This window comes from Danio rerio, chromosome 1, assembly GCF_049306965.1.
Source record: "Danio rerio strain Tuebingen ecotype United States chromosome 1, GRCz12tu, whole genome shotgun sequence".
NCBI classification, from domain to species: Eukaryota; Metazoa; Chordata; class Actinopteri; order Cypriniformes; family Danionidae; genus Danio; species Danio rerio.
In genome coordinates, this window is record NC_133176.1 from 8806744 (window position 1) to 8832217 (window position 25474).

The 25474-nt window shown below is 34.5% G+C and overlaps 1 protein-coding gene across 3 annotated transcripts in view; it reads left to right on the top strand.

Annotated features, from left to right (window-relative positions):
• Positions 1-25474, top strand: part of si:ch73-383l1.1 — a 258616-nt gene that overhangs the window by 197384 nt on the left and 35758 nt on the right. For 2 of the 3 annotated variants that reach the window (XM_068220987.2, XM_021475936.3), the window contains 6 exons: positions 616-815; positions 7353-7485; positions 16883-16976; positions 18838-18992; positions 22167-22211; positions 23186-23318. In XM_068220987.2, coding sequence (XP_068077088.1) covers positions 616-815; positions 7353-7485; positions 16883-16976; positions 18838-18992; positions 22167-22211; positions 23186-23318 — 760 coding nt within the window. Of the gene's footprint in view, positions 1-615; positions 816-7352; positions 7486-16882; positions 16977-17233; positions 17711-18837; positions 18993-22166; positions 22212-23185; positions 23319-25474 lie in introns of those variants that run through there. The other variant, XM_073949331.1, reaches the window with a different exon arrangement.

The window sequence follows — 25474 nt, forward strand, 5'->3', positions numbered from 1 at the left end:
GCAGCAGCTCAGGATATGGCCTGGTCCCGGATATGGAATCCTTGGGATCATCACGTCGCTGGTCTTGGATCCAATCAGTGACTCCGCATAATCTGAGGACCTCGGGATGAGTATCCCCAGGTGAAAATAGAGAATAAAGAGAATAATTAGCGTAGCTGCTGTTCATCGTGTATATAAGCAAGATGCAGAAGCCTGTGTGGAACCCGCTAGGTGATGCATTGAGTGTATGCTTTACGAACTAGTTCAAGTGTCTTCTGGGCTAGTTTTTATTTCTGTGTGAAGATTACATGTTCTCCCTATGTTGGCATGGGTTTCCTCCTGGTGCTCAGCCCTGCTGAAAAATCCAGCTTAAACCAGCCTAGGCTGGTTGGCTGGTTTTAGCTGGTCGACCTGCCTGGTTTTAGAGGGGTTTTGGCCACTTTCAGGCTGGTTTCCAGCCATTTCCAGCCTTGTCTTAACAAATGAAATGAATGATTATAAGGCATGTTTAGAAATATCTAAATGGTGTGTGATCATTATACGGTCTCTGTTTTTGCTGTGTTTTTGGAAATCATTGGTTTGGAAATCCTAAAATTATCCTTCAGTCTCATTTGCTTGTGTATTTTATTTTGCCAGTGGTATTTCTCTGCTGATCCTAAAGCAGCGCTGGATCACGTCTCTGCAGTTTCAGTCTCTGAGAGAGATCAGCGCTGGTAACGTCTACATGACCAACAACAGCCAGCTTTGCTTCTACAGCACAGTCAACTGGACGTCTCTGTTTCGCACCAGCACACAGAAAGCCAAGATCAAGGACAACAGAGACCCCAGAGAGTGCTGTGAGTCAATGCTATCAGACACGTTCAGTCAAATTATCTTAAAGGATTTTACAGCCTAAAATTCACCATGATTTTAGAAATGAAGTGTGACATAAATCACATAAATGCTATTTAAAGAAATATTCACTTACACACTGTAGTTCAAATTACAATTCATGCTATTAAATACTTAAATAAAAAAGGTAATATTGCAATAATAGGTGAGTAATAAGCCGGTTACCATCCTATTATTGAAGCATTAGCTGTTTTTGGTAGTTATAAAGTATTATTTTATTCTATATCTGTAATCCTACACTGTAAAAAAACACCGTTAAATTACAGACATTTACCATAAAATAACAAACTTTAAATTACAGAAGTTTCCTAAAATTTCCAGTAAATTTCTGTAATTTACCCTTCATTATTTTACGGTAAATGTCTGTAATTTACTGGCCGTTATTTTATTTTATTTTATTTTTTATTTTTTTGGCCAGAAAAAAAGTAAAATAACGGATTTTCTTACAGTGTATGATATGGGATGTAAAATACACTGTAAAAAAAATCCGCAATTTTACGGTTTATTTCCAGCAGTTGGGGTGTCAAAAAAAAAAAAGTTAAATAAATTTACTGTAAAATAACAGAGATTGAATTAAAGAAATTTACTAGAAATTTTTATGTTCAAAAAGTTCTGTAATTTAGTGTCTGTTATTTTATGGTAAATTTCTGTAATTTAACAGCCGTTATTTTATGTTTTTTCCGGCACCCCAGCTGCCGGAAATAAACCATAAAATTACAGATTTTTTTTACAGTGTACCCAAGACCTAAACCTAACTTCCACTTTACTTACTTATTATTAGGCAGCTACTTAAATTAGTAACTCAATTAATGGTTTGTTAATAGCATGAATTGTTATTTTAAATAAAGTGTTACCTAAAATCCCTTCTGAATATGTAGTTGTTGTGAAGGTTTCTAACTCCGTGTGCAAGAAAAAAAAAGAAAAAAATTTGAAAAACGGACTTTAGAGATGCAGATTGTGATAAAAATCTTCATACTCAAGCATATATAATACAATAAGTGTAAGATAAATGCGCAAGTTAAATGTGCTTTATTCTCTTTGTACGCTTCATCTTAGGATTTCCATCCATAAAGTGAATATTTTTAAAGCTCACCAAAAATGAAAACAATGCAAATTAGGAGCTTTTTCATATAGCATTGATAGTCTACATGTAATGATCAATAGTAAACAAGGCACCTCCAGCGGAAACACTGACTGGTCATGTGAGGTTAATATTAGATACTTCCTGTTATAATAACCCTTTTTTTTTTTTTTTTTTTTTGCATGATAAGGGACTTTTATTTGAAGTTTGGTGTTTCCATCACTCTTTTCTTGTGTGATTCTTTAAAATGCACAGGGTGATGTAATGTGTGAATAGCTAATGTTTTCATTATTTGTCTCTGAAAGTCATGGTTATTCCACCAAATATTGATTTCTTATCTCTTAATTAAAAAATAAAAATGCAAAAATAAATTGAAAAAAATTGAAAAAAATATAACTAAATTGAAATTAAAACATTAGCATTGTGTTTCTTAAAGATCAATACAGATAGGTCTGAAAATATGACACCTTTTTATTTTATGCAAACATAAAAAACACCTTAATTGTCAACATTTATTGTAAATTTGGAAGAAATACAATTGGCACAGGCTTACATGGTCTGATGAGTCGATTACTGCTGCTACATTCGGATGGTAGGGTCAGATTTTGGCTTCAACGTGAAAGCATGAATCCATCCTGCCTTGTATCAACGGTTCAGGCTGCTGGTGGTGGTGTAATGGTGTGGGGGATATTTTCTTGGCACACTTTGGTCCCATTACTACCAATTTAGCATTGTGTCAACACCACAGGCTACCTGAGTGTTGTTGCTGACCATGTGCATCACTTCATAACCACAGTGTACCCATCTTCTGATGACTACTTCAAGCAGGATAACCTGCCATGTTATAAAGCGCAAATCATCTCAGATCATGGATGTGCAGCCAGCAAATCTGCTGCATCTGCGTGATGCTATTATGTCAATATGAACCAAAATCTCTGAGGAATATTTCCAGTTCCTTGTCGAATCTATGCTACAAAGGATTAAAGCGGTTCTGAAGGCAAAAGACGGTCCAACCTGGTAATAGTAAGGTGTACCTAATAAAGTGGCCGGTTAGTGTATGTGAATATTTTAATAAATCACAATAAGGATATGCTGAATTGTCATGGAAATAATGACATGTAAAACCTAGACCTAAATGTGGTCAACCCATTACCCATCATACTGCACTTAAGGATTAATAATAGACTAGTCTATTAGGTCTGCCAGCTCTTGAATTTCACTATACTTTACCTATGGGACACGCATAGGACATAAAGGCAATCGTTTTACAGGGCAATAACTTACGAACGATAAGGATTCCCTGAACTGATGAAACAGAGAAGCGCAGATTTATCGGTAATGGAGATGTTGACAGTAGCAGAACACTTCCCACAGTGCCGCGCTGCCAAACTGTGCTTGATGTAATTAGTGTGATAATAAGTCTGTGGTGTGCAGGATCAATGGCGCTGTTAGTCGGCTCATTCATCCAGCTCTTTTTTCACACTATACCGATCTCATCTCTGGATTGTCCAGCGTACCCAGTGCTTCACTTTTACTAAATATGAGGGATAGTGCTTCAGTTAATACAGAGTTTTTATTTGCCGTTCATATAGATTCAGTTGTAATATGTTTTATAAGATATTGGTCACACTTTACAATAAGCTTTTATTAGTTAATATGTTTACTACCATGACTTATTATGAACAATACTTGTACAGCATTTATTAATCATAGTTCAACATATACTAATGCATTATTAAAGAGCCCATATTATACATGAAATAGGGTCATATCTTGGTTGTAAGGGTCTCCAACAACAGTCTAATATGCATGCAAGGTCAAAAAACACTTTCATGGTCTTATAATATGCATTTATTTTTACCTAATTATCCCAGCGACTCCTGTATGAATCGTCCAGTGATTCATTTGTTCCTAAACCCCTCCTTAGCGCAAAGCTAATCTGCGCTGATTGGACCGATGACAGTCTGTCGCGATTGGTCGACTGCCTTCAGTCAGAGAGTGAAATGGCCAATAGCCAATCAGCAATATAAAAGTAATCACAGTTCATACACGCTCGACAGTGTAGGCGTGGATTTTAGCTGCCACACACACACAAAAACACACACACACACCTCCGGACGACAACGCTCCCGCTTCCGCCCGCACCCGCCAGGTTTTAGACTAAGAACCTGCTCCGTTTTCTGCCCACCGCGCCCGATCCCGCTAGAGCGGGGGACCAAAAATCACCCAGCTATACAGTCCAGACAGCCAAGCTGTCTGTATAAACACACACACAGCACCAAGCACACAAAGCTCGTTTGCTCGCTCTCTCGCGCTCTCTCTCTCTCTCTCTCTCTCTCTCTCTCTCTCATACGCGCGCACTAACACACACACAAGCACCAAGCAGACTCTCTCTTTCTCATTCGCATAGCAATATCCGTGATATTGCTAGACAGCCCGCTCCCATCCCAAATTAAACCCGTTACCGACCGCTCCCCGCGATTTATTCGGAAATTTATTCCCGCGGCTGTCCCCGCGCCAGATTTTTGCGGCGCGGGAATAAATTTCCGAATAAATCGCGGGAGCAGAACTCTAGCACGGAGCTCCATAAACAAAGCAGCACGCGTCGCGTTTTTAACGTGACTTTGCACGCGATAAGAGAATATAGCCAGTTAACCTGATACAGTACACGCGGTTACAAGTAACAAATCACAACTAAATACATTTGCAAGCTAGAGTCAACGAGGCAACAACTTTAACCGCACGTACTTACACTTGAGAAATGGAGGAAGAAACCCATCCTGACGTCCATCAGTAAGTTACTGTTTACTGATCCTTCCTTTAACAAACTCAGATGAAGTATTCTTTGTAGCATGTAGCTTCCAGAAGTTTCCAACTGCTTGGTTATAATGCTGATGTTTCATCTTTGGGTAGAGACTCAATATTATATCCATCTGCAGTGTGACTTCAATCGACCGGCATGTTTGTGTGTGTGTTGTTGTGGGTGTGCGTGTGTTTGTGGGTGTGTGTGTGTGTGTGTCTGGATTTCTGCGTCAGAGGGCGGGGCCTCAGGTTTGAAATCTCCCGGGTTTGCGCGTGCACGTGAATAACTTGGTTTCGTTCGTACGTCATGGCGAAACACCTAATGAATCGGTATCAAGGCGGCTCGTTTGAAGCACTATAAGTCGACTCTTTTATAGATGAATCAACCGTTTTAAACACTGTATTCTTACAGATTTAAGCCTTAGCTGGATACTTCACTTCACTTAGAGCTGTGTTACACACTACATGGAGGGGAATTTTCAAAAACCCATAATATGGGCTCTTTAACATCCAACTTCATGCTCTTTAGCAGTGGTTAATGCACCGTGAGTTAACAACTAACAATAAGCATTGTATTTTCATTAATAAATATTAACTACCATAAATAAATATTGTAATAAAAATATTGTTCATTGTTTGTTCATGTTAGAAAATGCATAAGCTAACATTAACTAATACGACCCTTTTTTAAAGTGTTACCAAGATATTTAAATATGCTTAAAATGGCTGACAGAGCTAAATCCAACATAGGCTCATTATAAAAACGTAGCCCTATATACATTTCTGGAGATTTTATGTAGCCAGAGGTATGTATGGCTGCATTTTGTCTTAAAAATGAACATTACAGAGCGGTATGACGTTGTTCCTTTTCGCGCTTACTAGCTGTTTGCTTACCTCCGCGTGGACGGCTCTCCCGCTGTTATCAGTTTGTCCAGTAGCTCGCCATGTATGTTGGCGAACTTTAGACGCAAAGAGAAGTTGACCATGACGACGGAGTCTGGTGAGAACGGTTTCAGAAAACAGGTAATACAAAAACAGAAGCTAAAAAATAAAATAAACAATTAAATAACAGGGTGAGAATGTGGTAAAATCTGAAATGTGGTAAAAATCAAACTTTTCTTTTTCTGGATTGCTTTTGAAAACACTGTCAGTTGAGTTTAGGGAAGTGGATGGGCGGGTCAATCGGCATTTTTGAAAACACTTTTTGTTGGGTATAGTGAAGGAGTAGGTCAGTCAGTCAGTCAGTCAGTCAGTCAACAGCGGCCTCTGGTGGATTACGTGAGAACAGCAGGTGTGAATGGCACTCATGAGAAAGTTTTAAGATCTCAAAATGTGTACACAGTGGCCTCTGGTGGATTAACGCAAACAAAAACAAAAAAAGTTTTAAGCTCCTGTGACATATTTGGCACTCTCCAAAATGTATGTAGTGGTACATTTTCAGAATGAGCCTGGGTTGGCTAAATGTAACAGATGTATCTACTTAAATACTTTGTTGTTTTACAAGTGCAGTTTTCATCCTTATGTTGCCATATTTTCTGTTGAAATATTAAAGTCTCCCTGAAATCAAATGAAAATTTTTTAGAGGTGTTTGTGTTGATATTTTAGTCTTAACACTAGAAATATTGAGATGTTCATTTTGATTGTTTTTCATTTTTGTAATTTAATAACTTTATTAAAATAAAACCCACACATCCAAAATACCCTGCCTTTTTTTAAATATGTGTAAATTAATTTTTAACATTTTTTATTGTATTATAATTACAAAAATCAATAAGTATTTCAACCTTTAATTGCCATATAGCTGTCAAAATGAGCACATGCATTTCAGTGTCATCCTACTTTTCCCTGTGGCTGTGAATATGTGTGCCTCTGTTGCCTAGCAACTTCCTGCTAACAAAAACATAACTTTCTGATTGCAAAAATAAACCTTTACATCAGACATGTCTTTCAAAACAACATTTTCAGTGCCGTGAAAAAACTCCTGCTTGTGAAAGTCAAAGTGATGTATGTAGACACTTCAACTTGTAACTAGTAACTTGGACACATTTATAGGCTATATTAGATTATTATTATATTATAAGAGAATGACTTCATAAAACATGACAACAGACATTAAAAGCTTCACTCGATATTTCAATAGAGGCATTGAATAAAAATTTGACATGATAATATGAGAACAGCTAGTATGATGGCTTTGGTTGTTTTAGTTTTATTGAATTCTGGTAGTTCAAAAATAAAAAAAAATATTCACCATTTACTCACACACAAGTGGTTATAAACTTTAATAAGCTTATTCATTCCTCATCAAAAAGGGATGAAGAGACATTGGATATAACCTGCCCTGTCATTACGATTACGTTGAAATTACAGAGTACATTACACATCAAACAAAGCTCACTTTTCAAAGCACTTCGGGGGATCTAATAATAGGTAATATTAATATGTTCAAGCCATAAGGTGAATCTCAAAGCCAGTATAAACGGTCTAATGGCTACAAAACTTTGAATGTCATGAGACCTGTAATATTTTTTGATGTGCAATTCATTGCACTTATGTTCTTGTATGTATGTGTGTGTGTGTGTGTGTGTGTGCTCTGCAGCTCAACAGAGGATGGTTTGTGATCCGCTGTGCTCAGTGTCAGGATGCTGGGGGCCCGGGCCAAATCAGTGTCTGTCCTGTAAATACTTCAGCCGGGGAAGGACATGTGTGAGGTCCTGTAATTTGTATAATGGGTGAGTAACAGACAGATCACATGCAGGCTTCAGATAATGAAGGAATGATGGAAATTAGAAATATTTTTATTTAATAGATTTGTATATAAAATAGAGAGTATTATGTTAGTAGGCTATATCATGTTTTTAGGTGATTAATTGAAATTTTGTTTGATGGATTAATTTAAACTAGGTTATTATTTTCTGCAGTATCACATACATTTGCACCATAATTACTTTGGCCCAAAGACATTGCAATGCTTTAAATTGTAAATAATGGTGACGCTTTATTTTGATGGTCCGTTTGTTGAGTTTAAAGTGCACCTAGTTTACCCCTTTTTTATGATTTAATATTAATATTATGGTTCTTCTGAGTGTGTCCGTTTAGGTTCAGTTCAAAACACAATTCAGATTTTTTTTTTTATTATAATGTATTAAAAGTGTTATTTTGGGGGCGTGTACACAGCTCGCTGTTTTAGGGGTGTTTTGCTTCACATGAAAATTAGTTTCGACTTCCCGCCCAATGTAAAAAGTGGGCGGAGCCAAGAGCTCCCCCGCTTTGTGTTTGGCAACAGAGAGAAGCAACATGAGTGAGAGGACCAGCATTCAGCCGTATATGTACGACCTGGACTCGGACACAGACCAAGCAGAGACTACAGAATAATTTGTGTCTTTGTATAGTTTTACAGCCAACTGTGTGCTAGTTTAAAGTTCTGAGCTTGTACACCGAGATTAATAACCACGAACACTGAATTAACTTTGACTGAGGCACCGGATGACACGCACATTTGCATGATATTTAAAATGAAACTTCACATGGCGCTTTGTTGCACGGCAGAAATATGAAATGTCAACAGATATTAATCTGACAGTCTACTAATACTCAAATTGACCATCAAAATAAAGTGTTACCTAAATAATAAATAATTTATGTTAATAATTTTCAACTTATTAATGGTCAATAAATTATTAAATGGTAATTCTTAATATGTTATGCAGTATTCATACAAATTAATATGAATTATAAATATTAATATAAATATTAATATGCTTATCTTTATTTAATTATTATTTTTATCACCTGGGCTGACACATACACGTGTAATCTAAATAATTTATTCTGATAAAAAGAAATTTAACGCACACCATATACAATATTTCACAAATAAAACTGTAATTTTAGGCATACGTTGATCAGTGTAAACTAAAACATACTCTTTAGTTGACAATTAGCATTTTTTAATACACATTATTTCCGCACTGTTTGGGTGAAATTTGAAATGACATGCACATCACTAAACTACTGTGTACAGCCATATTTATATATTTCTTTATAGTTTTCAAAAACACAACCACAATATTTTTTACTCTGGGTATGTTTTATGAAGACTATCTATCATTTAGATTGCAGTCACTTTGCCGACGCAATACGTGTACAAACTTTTGCCTTGGGGATGTGTATGGAAAGATGAAGAGAATCCGAGAGAGGGATGGATTTCATCTAAGAGTTACTAGTATGATTTTCAGCACACAAAAAAAAAAAACAAAGATACAAAAACTGACTGGGGCAGCATTTATTTCAAAAGGCACACCTTTGTACCTAAAGAGTCCATAATGTATTTTAACACTAGAATGATCAAATATACACATAGCTGCTTTTTAAAACTACATACCAGCTTTTCAGTAAAATATCTGGGTCTTTTTATTTAAATCAGAATAAAAGTAGAACATTTATACCTGTGAGCTCTGGGAAGTCAAATTTACCAATATAATTCTCTTATAATCACGCTATCATTTTTGTGCCCCTTGTGATTTAGTGTTCTGTGTAGCAAACAAAGCAACAGCATTAAGCCAATGAGATCCCGTTAATTAGATGATTAAGGAGCCGTTTACATTACAGTGTTTTCAGTCAAAAACGCAAAGCTTTTTATGTTTTTTGCCTGTTTATTTGCACGTCCCTACAGGAACTGCTTAGTAACAAGGCGACAGCACAAGCTGTTGGTCTGGCATCTGTTATACAGCATTTTTAGCTGTTTTTATCAATACGTACACATGTGATTATTTTAAAAACATTGTTGTGTATATGTGAACCTGGACCACAAAAGTTTTATGTTGCATGGGTATATTTTGGGCAGTCGAACACATTGTAGGTCAAAATTGTAGATTTTTCTTTTATGCCAAAATTATTATAATATTAAGTAAATATCATGTTATATAAAGATATTTTGTACATTTACTAATAATATATATATATATATATATATATATATATATATATATATACAGTTGAAGTCAGAATTATTAGCCCCCCTTTGATTTTTCTTTTTCAAATATTTTCGAATATTTTTAAATATTCCAAATTATGTTTAACAGAGTAAGCAAATTTTCACAGTTTGTCTGACAATATTTTTTCTTCTGGAGAAAGCCTAACTTGTTTTATTTCGGCTAGAATAAAAGCAGTTTTTAATTTTTTAAAACCATTTTAAGGACAAAATTATTAGCCCCTTAAAGGGGCAAATTTTTTCAATAGTCTACACTGCAGAACAAACCACTGTTATACAATTACTTGCCTAATTATTCTAACCTGCCTAGTTAACCTAAATAACCTAGTTAAGCCTTTAAACGTCACTTTAGGCTGTGTAGAAGTGTCTTAAAAAATATCTAGTCGTATAGTATTTTCTGTCATCATGGCAAAGATAAAATAAATAATTTATTAGAGATGAGTTACAAAAACTATTATGTTTAGAAATGTGTTGAAAAACAGGGGCGCTAATAATTTAGGGGCTATAAATTCTGACCTCAACTGTATATGCATCAAAAATGTATCTTTTGATTAGTAAAATGCATTGCTAAGATCTAGATTTAGACAACTTTACAGGAGATTTTCTCAATGTTTATTTTTATTTTGTTGTATTTGTTTATTTAAACCGTGCACTGTATCTTGACCAAATATTGTCCTGTCTTAACACAGTATACACCAATGAAAAGCATATATATTCAGCATTTGGTTGAAGTATAAATTTTACTTGTGTCTGTTTTGTGCTCTAGTATACAAAATAAGTATTAAATATGCTACCATTTTTCTCAGAAAACATATTTCTAAAGGTGCCTTTGACTTTGAAAGTTTTCCTGGATCTTGGTAACAAATAAATAAATCCATATTTACAAAGAAAACAAATCTATTTAGTTTACAAATTAAATTATGTGTAATAAACTAAAATTACACGGGGAATTACACAGTATTGAACACATGAAGAAAGGAAGGTATAGGAAGGCAGTGAAAGCCCAGACAGCAGCTGAAATTTCTTAGTAGGTCTTCAGAAACCCTCTGTCCTTCCTCATTGCAAATTATTATCAGCTGCTTCAGTTCAACATCTAAAATATCAGGATGATGAAGATGAAACCGCAGGGTGGACATTTCAGCAAGACAATAGCCCCTTTCACACAGTGATACCGGTAAATATTTTTATATAACGACTTTACCGGTATATTCAAAAAAGCGCTGTTCACACAGGCGAGGACGTTACGGAAATTTTCCGGAAAAGAGCGTTCACACATCCATTCCAAAATACCGGTAAATTCTGACATCATTCACCACAAATGAGCTTTAAACGGCTGCGCTTGTATTTGTAAACATTTGACTAAATTACAGACTCTGTGGATGATCAATGTTGTGAACAACTTTCGCAGGATCACTTTCGCATGTCGAGATGTTCATAATATGTGCGTGTGGAGGCGCTCATAGGCGCACGCAAAGCTTGAAGGTAAACAAACAACGGCTTATCATAAGCATCTCATCGATGATTATTTACACAGTTGGCATTAAGAAGAACATATAAACGTGATCTGACTAACTTCTAGCAGCTAAATGTGTCTGGAAAAATATTCAAAGGCTTTTATCCTCACAAACCGGGCGGACGTAAATGCGTCTGACTGTTGTGATTGGCTAAAGCAGACGTCTCACGTCAGCACGTTCTAGACGTGCACATTACGGGAATCTTCCATCTGCATTCACACAGCGCAGCATTCCGGCAAATTGCCGGTAATGTTACAACTTCTCTTTCCGGAAAATAGCCAGAACGAATTTACCGGTATTTTCAAAAAGGATTTGTTCACACATACAACCTTCTGTATGTGTGAAAGGGGCTAATGATCTAAAACAGAGCCAAGGAAACTCTCAAATACTTGCAGAGAAAGAAAATCAAGCTGTAGAATGGCCCGGCCAATCACCTGACTTTATTCTAATATTAAATGCAAAATAAAGCTCAGATTTGATAGACGAGACCCACAGAACTATCAAGATTTTTACACTCTGTTGAAGTCTGTAAAAAAATAACACCTGAGCAAATCACAAATCTAGACTTGTGGCATAACACAGTGACATAATAGGTTTCAAACCAAATCGAAACAGCTATCATATGCACGGGTAAATTTGACCTGCTGGCAATTTTAGGTATACAATGACCCCTGGCAGCTCTTGTGTTAAATCTACAGTACATATTAGCACAAAGGTATACATATCTGTAGCTTTTGAAAAGGGTGACAGTTTTTGTACCGCTATTATTGAGAGTGCAGGCAGCACTACCACGTCTGGCCGGTGTGAATGCACAGGCCAAAATCCAGCTAATTGTTCGTCAGGCCTGTCCCGAGTGGTTTGCAAACACACTGCCATCTGTGAACGACAAAGAGGAAACACTCATCTGACAACACATTTACATTCAGATCCGCCGGGAGCCTCAGAGAAGAGCTCTTTGGCTGCCACTGCTTTTCTAGTGTAGTCATTAAACAATGGCAACTCTGACCAACATCTGAATAGGATTCCCCGTGGCGGAAAAATGTAATTTAGTTCCTAACAATAATCAGCTGTGGGGGAGTGTCATATTTTAGAGAGTCTCATTACACTCAATTAATCGTGCTTTAAATCGGCTGCAGTGTTTGTGTGTGTCAGTGCAGACCTGAGAACAGCTTTTTGTTTTATTTTATTTATTACATTTTTCTGGAGTAATTGGGGTTAGAGGTTTTGTTTACTTACAGGATTAATTAATGGCAATTTAATTAATGTTAACATTAAAAATAAAGGTAAATGGTACAATAAAATATACAGGCTGAGGGTTGAAGGTACAGTAAGCGAATTCAGATTTTAGAGAATCATATTTAATTAAGTTTTGCTCGATTTGCTTTTAAATAAAACAAAGAACAAAATAAGTGATATAAAATTAGAATCAATGTAATTTAATTTTCAAATAAAATATAATAAATAATAGGCCTACAATTAATAATGCAGGTTTTACATGCTGTACATAGGTAGGGACAATTGATTATAAGTAAATGGAATCATTTTAAATTACGTTTGCTGAATTAGGTGAATTGCTCCCCTGGAAAAAGATGGTTTGCCTTCTCCAGGTTTGAGTCCTCACCCCAGGTGGAGGAGTTCAAGTATCTTTGCATTTTGTTCACGAGTGAGGGAAGGATGGAATGTGTGATTGACAGGCAGATTGGTGCAGTGGCAGCAGTAATACGCTCGATGTACAGGTGCGTTGGAGTGAGGAAGGAGCTAAGCCGAAAGGCAAAACTATCGATTTACAGGTCAATCCACGTTCCTACTCTTACCTATGGTCATGAGCTTTGGGTCATGACCGAAAGGACAAGATCTTGGATACAAGCGGCCGAAATGAATTTCCTTCACAGGGTGGCAGAGCGCACCCTTATAGGATGAGGAGCTTTGTCACCCCGAAGGAGCTCAGAGTAGAGCCGCTGCTCCTCCACATCGAGAGAAGTCAGCTGGGGTGGCTTGGGCATCTCTTTTGAATGCCTCCTGGATGCCTACCTATGGAGAGGTTCCAGGCATGTCCTTTTGGGAGGAGGCCTTGAGGAAGACCCAGGACACACTGGAGGGACAATGTGTTTGGCTGTCTTGGGAATGCCTCAGGATCCCCCCGGAGGAGCTGGAGGAAGTGTCTGGGGAAAGGGAAGTCTGGGGTTCTCTCCTGAGACTGCTGCTCTTGCGACCCGACCCTGGGTGCTGCCAGTTGGCATTTCTGTGTGGAGTTTGCATGTTCTCCCCGTGTTGGCGTGGGTTTCCTTCGGGTGCTCCGGTTTCTCCCAAAGTCCAAACACATGCACTATAGGTGAAATGAATAAACTTAATTGGCTGTAGTGTATGAATGTGTGTGAATGAGTGTGTGGGTGTTTTACAGTACTAGGTTGTGGCTGGAGAGACATCCACTACTTAAAACATTTGCTGGAATAGTTGGCAGTTCATTCCGCTGTGGCGACCTCTGAAATAGAGACTAAGCCAAAGGAAAGCGAATGAATGAATATTTAAAAATTAATAATCTTTAATCAAAATACTGACAATTTAAATCTTATATGTGACACCAAAACCAGTCATAAGTGTAATTTTTGAAACTGAAATTTATACATCACTTGAAATCTGAATAAATAAGCGTTCTATTGATGTATTTTTTGGGGGATAGTGGTTTGTCATGTGGGATGCATAACCTGATTTTGAATATTAAAATAAAAAAATGAAATTTGATAGCAAAAATTGAATAAAAATAAAGTAGAATGCCCATTAATAGCTGGGGATGGAATAAGCTGTAGTTATTTAGATAGTTAGTTTGAGGCACCACATTAGCACCCATTTTGAGCAGCATGAGTCTGTGAGAAACTTCAAACTGTGAAGCGCTCGTCCACTGGATTTCTGATGTTTTAAGATCCGGGAGGTTTCTTTGATCCCCACTCTGTTATTGACAAGGCAGCATCTTTCCCTGTTTTGGATCCGCCTCTGAAATCTCTCTCTGAAACCCGGGCTGATGGAAGCGAACAAAGGGAAGGGTATTGATGGCTCGGCTGGGCAGCTCCTCTGCCGTATCTCCTGCAATCTGAGCTGCCATCTGCTTAGATAAAATTTAAAGAGGACTGTTTGTTCTTTCCTCTCAGACCAGCGCTGAGAAAGATTTTTCTAATTAAAATGCCATTATTATTTTTTTTTTTCATGGATCTTACTCAGCCGACTGGCCAAGTTCTTGCCAGTGTGTTAATGTAGTGTCTGTGGTTCAGCTGGCTGGGGTTCAAGAAGACATGGAGGATGAGTCACAGACCAAACAAAACCTGCTGGATGTGTTGTAGCTCAGAGAATACGTCATTTTTAAAAGTCACTTTTGACTCAAAAACTTGTGATTGACTGGCATTATTGAATAAGCAAAGAATATTTTTCAAAAATGTATCTGTAATCAAATAACGAAATTTTAAATGTTACTTAAATTATTGGCCCATTTCCACTGAGTGGTACAGTACTCCTCGGTACTATACGGTTCGGTATGCTTTTATGGCTGTTTCTACTGTCAAAGAGTACCAAAAATCTAACCGTACTGTACCACTTTTTTGATTACCCTTTGCAAAGGGTACCTAGCACGACAAAAGAGTACCAAAAGGCGTAGCTAGATGCGCAACTAAACACTATTGCTTTACAGAGATACGTCACTAGTGCACACAAGCAGGAGAATGAAAACAAAGGAACCACCATTTTTAAAAACACTGCCAAGACATTACACTGTTACATTAATATATAATATATACAAATAATAACAAGCCATGGTCGACACGAGCTCAAACAAACCTTGCCATCATCTTGATGAACTGCCACAAAGCCAAGAAGAACAAAATCTGCTGTGTCCTGTTGTTGTTTTATAAGCCTGTCTTGTTTTACGAACAAATTTCTTGAAGTCCTTGAGTTTTGATGATAATAACGTGTGCGGTATTATTGAAGTGCTTCTGACATCTGATCCTTTCAGAAATAAACAAACGTGAGACTGGCGCGCAAAAAAAAAACAATGGAGAAGCCGGAAAAAGCAAAGGAGCAAATGATTCTTTCTGCAACCTAAAAGATGAACAAACTGTCATGTTTAACTATTATTATCAACTTTTTGACTATTATGAATTTGGGAATGAAAGAATTACTCTTTAACAGAGGTTACATGTGCTGGTGAAGATTAAAGATACAGATGAGAGGTTTGCACTGACTGTGGGTTATATGTTGCGTGTTGTTTGTGAACCCAAATAAGCAGTTATAATCAAACCATGTTCATAGAAAGGTTAGTAATAAACATTTTTACACAAATATTTATGTGTAAAGCATCTGTTTTGTGAGAAGTACTTCTCATATTATATGTGAACAACCAGTACAGCTTTACTTTGACTTTTCCTGGAGAATGAGAATGACGTTGACTGAAACTTGCTGTTGTACACCACGGCCACCAAAAAATAACTATTGGTGCCCTTTTTGCAGTGGAAATGCAAGCCCTATAAAGGTGACCCCTACCGACCCGTGCAGTACCATGCTGTACCTCGAAGTGGAATCGGGCCATTAGTGACCCTTGAGAACAAAACCATATGATAAATGTAATTTTAATTTTTTTATTGAGATTTATACATCAACTGAAACCTGAATAAATAGGCTTTTCATTGATGTATGGTTTGTTGAGATCGGACAATATGTGTTTGAGACACAACTATTGAAAAATCTAAATATGGAGAAAATTGCCTGTAAAATTGTCCAAATGAATTGCTCAGCAATGCCCATTACTATTTAGCAATTAAGATTTTTATGAATTTACATTATGAATTTGCAAAGTGTCTTTATGTAACATGATATTTGCTTAATATTTAAATGATTTTGAGCGTGAATTAGAATCAATAGGTTTGACTTGTAATGTCTTACCAAAAATATACCTGTGCAACATTTTGTAATCCAGGGTCAAATACTTTGTAGAAAAACTTAATTAAATCAAAATTTCAATATTACACATATGATGAAAAGACACAAGGTAATTATCACCATTCTACTGTGCCGAACTCTCACATGTAAAACATTGATTTCTTTACTCTTCTGAACATCTGAATGCCTTTTCGTTATTATTTATACAAAATTATTTAAATAAATATTAATTAATTATTAAGAATTGTTATAACATTCTTAATAATTATACATTTTTCATACATTCATTCATTCATTCATTTTTTTTTTTTTCGGCTTAGTCCCTTTATTGATCTGGGGTTGCCACAGCAGGATGAATCACCAACTTATTCAGCATATGTTTTACGCAGCAGATGCCTTTCCAGCTGCAACCCATCACTGGGGAAACTATACTTTTTCATACACTCAAAAAATGTTGCTGCTTGTTCAAACTACTTGTATAACATAAGCTGAATTAACACAGGGCTGCACTGTGGTGCAGTGGGTAGCACGTACGCCTCACAGCAAAAAGGTCGCTGGTTCGAGTCTTGACTCGATCAGTTGTTTCTGTATAGAGTTTGCATGTTCTGCCCGTGTTCGCGTGAACCCAGCATTTTTTACAGTGTAAAATAATAATAAAAAAATATTTATTCAACTTAATTGTATTATGATTTTTTCCAGAGATGTTCGAGAATTTGCCAATGGATCTACGTGTGTGGAGTGTGACAGTCAGTGTGAAAAGGCTGAAGATAAATCTCTCACCTGTCACGGGCCTGTAAGTAAACCAAACCTTCAAAATCATCAGAAGTGATCCAATAAATAAAAATAATACCTCTGTTATTTTTACCCATCAAATAACTACATTGTGTATATTAGAATTTTAAATCACATTCGATTAATCCACATTGCATAAGTCAAAATGATTGTAAATCCCTTTTGTATATAAGTTTTAAAGCACATTCTGACCTTCTCAACAATTAAAAGAAATGCTCCAATTTTTTTGAAAATAGTCTCATTTTACAACTCCCCTAGTGTCACCATCACCAGCGATTTAGCGACTGCAGATCGCAAGTAAACAGACTACAAATCCGCCACATTATGGACTACAACTCCGCCACACCATGGACTACAACCCCATACATGCACTTTGTATACACACACCTGTTCCTAGTTCCAGTGATGAGACAAGCGCACACAGACACAGCTGAAGCTGCACAAAAACTGATTGCACGGACTATAAAGACAGCACACACATACAAACACACACACATTGTTGCTGAGTCTTGTTATACTGTTTATGAACATTACCACATGTATTTCTTGCCTTGCCTTTTCGTGCTAAGCCTTTGCATTGTTGTTTTGTTTGTTTACGTTTCCTGCTGCCTGTCTGTACTGGCCATTTGTCTGTTTATCGACCACGGTTCTGGATTGCCCGTATACATCTGTTTGTTCCTGTATTGACTGTTGCTTGCCTAACCATCTCTGTTTAATAAACCTGGATTCTCACTCCCTGTTGTCAACGTCCATTTCACATTACACCTTGAGTTGAACGGTTCAGTTTTACCCTTTTTGAATACATTCAACCAATCTCTGAGTCTGGATGAAGCACTTTTAGCTTAGCTTAGCTTAGCATAATTCATAGAATTGGATTAGACCATTAGCATTTCACTCAAAACATTGAAAATAGAGTTTTGATCAGTTTCTTATTTAAAGCTTGACTCTTCTGTAGTTACATCTTGTACTAACACTGACAGAAAACGAAAAGTTGTTCTTTTCTAGCCTTAAATTATCAGAAAATTATAGGAATTGTTTTGAGAGAAAAGCTAATGGTCTAATCTAATTAAAAAAGAAGCTAAGCGTATTCCCGGAGATCACCTGAATGTATTCAAAATGGGTGAAACTCATTTGTTTAACTCTAGGGCATTATAAAATGAGCCCATATCCCCAAAAAAGTGGTCCATATTTAAGAATTTGTGTGTTTTTAAATGAAACTACACTTTGTCTGTAAAAGTGAGAATGCAAGTATAGCGGTATAAGACTTAAAACACATGAACAAATCTGTCAGCTTCTTATGATAACCTACCTTTCCATCTCAATTCCTAAGCTGCATAATTAGCAACATAAAAGCTATAAGAGAATGTAGGAACTCGCCCAACCATGTGACTTTCGCTTCAAAATGCACAATTAGATCAAATATCTATCAATTTGTTTGTGTTGTGAACAGCGCCATGCGGGATAGTTCAACTAAACTTGAAATTTACTCACTATTTACTCAACCTCAAGTGGTTCCAAACCTTAATGAGTGTAAAACACAAAAGAAGTTACTTTGAAAAATGTTAGAAACCTGTAACCATTGACTTCCATAGTAAGAAAAACAAGCACTATGAAAGTCAATGGTTAGAGGTTTTTAACATTTTGCAAAATAACTTATTTTGTGTTCAGACAGGTTTAGAAAAAGGTAAAGGAGGAGTAAATAATGATAGATTTTTTTAGTTTTGGGTGAACTATCCCTATACCTTTTTTTTTTTACTAAATAATCAAGCTCACAGAGGACCAAAAAGGGTCTCTACATATGTTATAGTTTCATTTTCAACAAGTTAAGTGTCATTCTCCTGTATTCTGTTTTCATGTTTTAGGGACCAGATCACTGTGTGAAGTGTCTGCATCTCAAAGACGGGCCCAACTGTGTGGAGAAATGCCCTGACGGTCTGCAGGGAGCAAACAGCTTTATCTTCAAATATCCCGAGACCAACAACGAGTGCCATCCCTGCCACCCCAACTGCACGCAGGGGTTAGTATCTGCATGCTTGTGTGTTTCCTCCAGGTCAGCTCTATGCCAGTGTGATGTCATCGTTGTCATTGCAGCTGTAATAATTACATTATGAATGTCTTATAGCTGCTTGCCTTGATAAAGTCTTCAATTTATGATTTATTATCCGCTACATTCAATTCAATTCAATTCAGCTTTATTTGTATAGCGCTTTTACAATGTAGATTGTGTCAACGCAGCTTCACATAAATGGTCATAGTAACTGGATCAGGGTAGTTCAGTTTTTAGTGTTTAAGTTCAGTTGCATGCATGGACGAATAAACAATCATAAATATAAACACAACACTGGACGTAAGATCAACTTTTTTTAACCAATACGTAACTGACATACTGGAGCGGTAAGCTAACTATGCATATACTATATATAGTTAACACATAACCTGAGACAGACTATACAAATACTTTACGCAAAACATAAACAATATTGTGCAAGATATTGAGCAAAAGAGGTTTTTGTTGTTAAATTTATTTATTTATTTATTTATTTATTTACTTACTTATTTATTTATTTATTTATTTATTTATTTATTTATTTATTTATTTATTTATTTATTTATTTATTTATTTATTTATTTATTTTTTTGTTTGTCTGTTTGTTTGCTTGTTTGTTTGTTTGTTTGGCTACTTTTTTGTTTGCATATGTTTTTTTTATTATTCATTTATTTATTTATTTACTTCTTTGTTTTCATATGTTTTTTATTTATTTATTTATTTGGTTACTTTGTTTGCAAATGTTTTTTTTTTTATTATTTTTAATAATTTCTTTGCATATATTTTTATTCATTTGCTTGGTTATTTCTTTGTATTTATTTATTTATTTATTTTTGTTCATATATTTTTGGTATTTATTTAATTATTTATTTGATAATTTATTTGTATGTTTGTATTTATTTATTTATTTTTATTCTTTTTTATTTGTGTTTGTTTGTTTGTATGTATTTAATAAATTATTTATTTATTTAGTTAGTTAGTTAGTTATTTCTTTAGTTAGTTTGTTTGTATATGTTTGTATTTATTTATTTATTTATTTATTTATTTATTTATTTATTGTATGTGTGTTTTGTATTTATTTATTTATTTGGTTATTTGTTCATTTTATTGATTCATTTATCCATTAATTTATTTTATTTTATTAATAATTTAATTTAATTTAATTTAATTTAATTTAATTTAATTTAATTTAATTTAATTTAATTTAATTTAATTTAATTTAATTTAATTTAATTTAATTTAATTTAATTTAATTTAATTTAATTTGTTTTTGCTTGAGTTTTTTTTTTTTTATATATAAATATTGGGGTGATTGAAACAATACCAAGGTAAATGTAAATGTAAAAGTAAATGATGACTAAATTAGCATTTTTGAGTGAAGTATCCCTTCTTCTCATATGGCCTTGCCAACAAAAAAGGGTCACAAACTGTGATTTTTTTTTGTATTAACATTTTATATTATATTTAAAAATAAATTTCTTCAAATACATGTACATTCATGCTGCTTTCAGTTAATTGAATATTTTTAAATACTCTATGTCATCAGACTTAGCTATTAATATTTTTATAAGAAACTGAAAAAACACAAATATGAGGCTGTCAAAACTTCTCCGGTACCCCCTTAAAAGGTCTATAAAGTTTAAGTTGCAGTGTAAAGAAATGCATTGTAATGACAGGAGTATGTCTAAAAGATCCTCCTTTGTGCAGCCTGAACATCTCAAAAGTTCCCCGTACTGCTCTAGGCAAAAAATTCATTCAGTTTCATCTCGTAAATCCATAAGTGTCTGCATTCATTCAAACAAGCAAACTTTAACTGCCCGGTGGGATGAGGAATTTTGGGTGCAGTTTCACAGTGCCACGATCTATAGATCTGAAGCAGATCATCTACTTGGACACAGCAGAGACATCCATCCAGTGTGAACCTTTTGTTTCATTCTGCTCTGTCTTGGCTCTCAAATCAAAGCTCCTGCAATGCTCTAGGACAGCATAACAAAGCGGCCGTGATCCCTTCATCTCGCGGGTGACAGTCATTGCCGCTGGTTACTGTCAAGCGTTCTCTCTTCAGCAGCGCTCTGTGTGATTACTGAACCTGGTCACCACTGTCACAGGCCTTATTCCTGCATGAAGAGAATGTGGACCGCACTGAAGCTTAGAAAAGAGGCTAGAAAGATGACTAGGTAGATCAGTAGCTGACGTGGTGCACATTTATGAACAAAAGTGTGGGTAACATACTGTCAGAAAATTTTGTTTGCTGTTTGTTCAAATAACAATTTCAAATGAGTTTTTTGGGGCACAACTTAATTGTTTTATGTTTAATCTACCTAAATTCTGAAAAAAAAAAAATTCCTTCATGTCACCCCAACACAAACTGATTGTGTGGATTGTTTGTTTTTTTGTTTTTATTTAATTATTTATTTTCCATCAATGTGGAAGCCATAACTATTTGTATTTGTTTTAAATAATGGCTAATAAATACATTAATAAAAAAAACAAACAAACAAAGAAATAAATAAAGTGCTAATTTAATTTGAAAAATAAATAAAATAGTGCTAATTTATATAACAAATAAATAAAGTGCTAATTTAATTAAAAAATAAATAAATTAGTGTTAATGTATATAATAAACTAATAAATAAGCTAAAATAAATGAACAATAAATATATAAATAAATTGCTAATTTGATTTGAAAATAAATGAACAAATAAATAAATACATAAATAATTTTGTAGTAATTTGTGTAATAAACTAATAAATAAAGAAGTGCTATAATAATTTTAAATCAATAAATAAAGTGCTAATTTCATTTAAAAATAAATGAATAAATATATAAAGTGCTAATTTCATTTAAAAATTAATAAATTTGTGGTAATTTATTTAACAAATGAATAAATAAATAAGTGCTAAATTAATTTATAAATAAATAAAGTGTAAATTTAATATAAAAATAAATAAATAACCCCAAATTTTGTACCATGTGATAAGCTATTACAAAGCTATTATTATTATTATTATTATTATTATTATTATTATTATTATTATTATTATTATTATTATTATTATTATTATTATTATTATTATTATAAAAAACAACAATAGTCTCTACTGTAGTTATATTGTTTTAATTATTATTTATCTGTGTCATAGGTGTACTGGACCCCGGATCCAAGATTGTATCGGGATACTGGACAGGTAAATGCCTTAATGACTTCATAATTTCATTTAAGTTTTGTATTTATACTGTTCAATGCATAGCTTTTATGACAGTGTAAATTATATTTAGCAGGTCCTAAATACAACATTTCTATACTACCGTTCAGACACTTGATAAATATGAATGTTTCTTTACTGTTTCCTTTTAACATTTATGTAACCAACCCTTTTTATTTTTGGAATAAAAAGAGAACATTTAGAAAAAAGCATTTACATAGTATTGTAATGAATAGTCCAGAAACAATATTACACATAGACACATTTAACAATTGACAATCAGGGCAGAAGCACAGAGGCTTAAAGCTAGTAAAGTCTAGAAGGGATAAAGCTGAGGATACTCGCATCAATATAGCATCATTTTTGTGACACTGTACAACAATGATCCATATTTTTACATTACTGAGAGGGTTGGGTTTAGCGTTTGGGAAGGGGTAGACATTAATAAAATACAACTTAATGAGTGATTTAATAAATAACATAAATAATTGTTGTTGCAATTATTGTTGTTACATTCCCGTGAGTGTAAGGTTTGGGGTTTGTGTAATAAAATAGAATTAATGGGTAATATAATAAATAATATATATAATTATCATTAACTTGCAGCTGTATCCCTTCTAACAACAACCGTTAAATACACAATGACAGACAGGTGGAACAGGTAATATGAGAGCAGAGGCCATAAAATAGCGAGGATGTAAATGACATCATAAAAAATATGACAGTGAGCAAAATATTCAAAATATTTGCTGGGTGCTGTAATAATACTCTTAAAATGCCATAATAATTAATTATTTAATAATTGAATGAATGAATGAATGAATGAATGAATGAATGAATGAATGAATGAATGAATGAATGAATGAATGAATGAATGAATGAACACACAGTTGTTTTGCCTCAGCAGTTTACTATGTTGCAGTTTCTCGGTTTTAAGCGACTGCATTTTCCTCCAGGACTCCTCTGATTGCAGCTGGGGTGATTGGTGGGATGTTTGTGGTCGTAATTGTGGCTCTTGGATTTGCCATCTTTTTCCGCCGAAAAAGCATAAAGAAGAAGAGAGCTTTACGACGTTTCCTAGAAACTGAGGTGAGAGATCAAATCCCACAATGTTTAAAAAGGTTTGAATAATTTGAATGCAGTACATACATATTATTGACCACATTTGGTCTGAGGAAACATGAGATCTGGATCGCACACAGAAAGCCTGGCCAGTGCAATTGGCGTGATGGTGCAATGAAGGGTCTGTCAGGTCTATAGCCAGCCTCAATTTTCCATTTGAAAGTGCCTCTCTCACTTCAATGGCAGGAAACCTCAAATGGAATAATGGGAGTCATTTTTAGACCTTTAAATGGAAACTTATAAAAATACTTCAAAATGTTGTGGAGCCACTGTGGATGCTTTTTATATCAGCTTTAAGTCAATATTATGGAAGTTGCAGTTGGGCGAGTGTATTGCACTAAACTGATCTGCTGTTTTAGGAGCTACTTCATTTATATAAATCCCGTATTGCAGGTTCATTAATAAAGAAGTGCATGGTGAAAAAAAAGCAAACTTGGCGGTGAGGAAAAAAAAGTTAGAATGACATAATATCTTGTCATTATTATTATTATTATTATTATTATTATTATTATTATTATTTTTATTTTTTATTATTATTGTTGTTGTTGTTGTTTTTGTTGTTGTTCTTATTTATTATTATTATTATTATTATTATTATTATTATTATTATTATTATTATTATTATTATTAATTTATTTTTTATTATTATTGTTGTTGTTGTTGTTTTTGTTGTTGTTCTTATTTATTATTATTATTATTATTATTATTATTTTATTGTTTTTTAATTGTTATTGTGATTGTTGTTGTTGTTGTTTTATTATTATTATCATTATTATTATTATTATTGTTATTATTATTATTATTAATATTATTATTAATATTATCATTAAATTGTAGCATTTTCATAGCAATTTAAACTACCCCTTCAATATGAACAACAAGAAACAAAAAGAAGTAGCTTTGATTCTCTGGGGAAGAATGTCTGAGTGCATTAATAGCATCAGGTTTCCACTTTTTTCACATGATTAAATGTTTAAACAGCCCTCCTATGAATTGTCATTCACTAAAATGGCTCCCTGCCAATTTTAGTTTGAGACCCCTGCCTTAAAATAAAGTGTGAGCAAATATACTTAAAAATATCAGCATTAATAAAAGAAATGTATTCTGAAATGAGGTCTGCAGTCATGATATTTTATTGAAGTGTTGGTTTCTCAAAGTTTAGGGTGGGTTTATGATAAATAAAAAAGGCCAAAAATCCTTACATTAATCATTAGAAGAAAAAATATTTCCAAATTGTGACAATTCTGATGCTTAAAGGTGGAAATGGAAGTGAAAGTCAGTGGACTGCCTTAAAAATCTCTTACCCATATAAAAGTTGAAGTAGAAGTCTGTGGAAAATGAGCAGTCTGAACCCAAAGCACACGTGCAATATATGGATGCAGTATCTCACACGGATAATGAGGTGCAGACTATAAAGAACCTTGAAGGTTGAGCAGTACACTATTTTGAACTGAATACATGATGGGCAAGCTCTGCACAGTGATGAAAACTGCAGAATGTAGAACAGCAGATGAAGCATCTAAGTTTTGGTTTCTTCTGCAGTGTTTGGCTTTCCTTTCCAGCATTTCTTTTATTTAAAAGGGTACTATAGTATTGTATCTTTTTCACAAAACTTGTATACTGTTGTAAAAATGTCTGATACTATGTATTCAAAAGAAAGTGTTCGTTCAAGAAAATTAGTTAAATAATTTAAGAAAGTGTTCTGTGTCATACTAGGGCAAAATAAACATATTTGTCAAGGACTGCATCTAAAGCAAATTCAGGACTCTGATCAAAACATACATCCAGTAGATTAGACAGTCATGCACCTCTTTGTAGAGCTGACATTAGAGCTTGAGATTCTGTACTCGTTCAGAGCATACAGAAAAGCAAGTATAGCATCCTATGGTATGGTCAACCCTCCTGTTGTCCTTGAATTCTGTTTACACCGTTTGCTTTCTGGGTTAAAAAAAAAATTACCTGCATTGTCTAAACCAATAAAATTAAGCAGCTAAATAATTTTATCCTCAGATCTGTTTTGCATGAATAAACAACCTCTTCTTCATCACAAACTCAGTGAATGTCTAGGTTTTCCCTCATCAATGTGAAGTTTTTCATCAGTGTTTAATCAGCGGGCAACACTC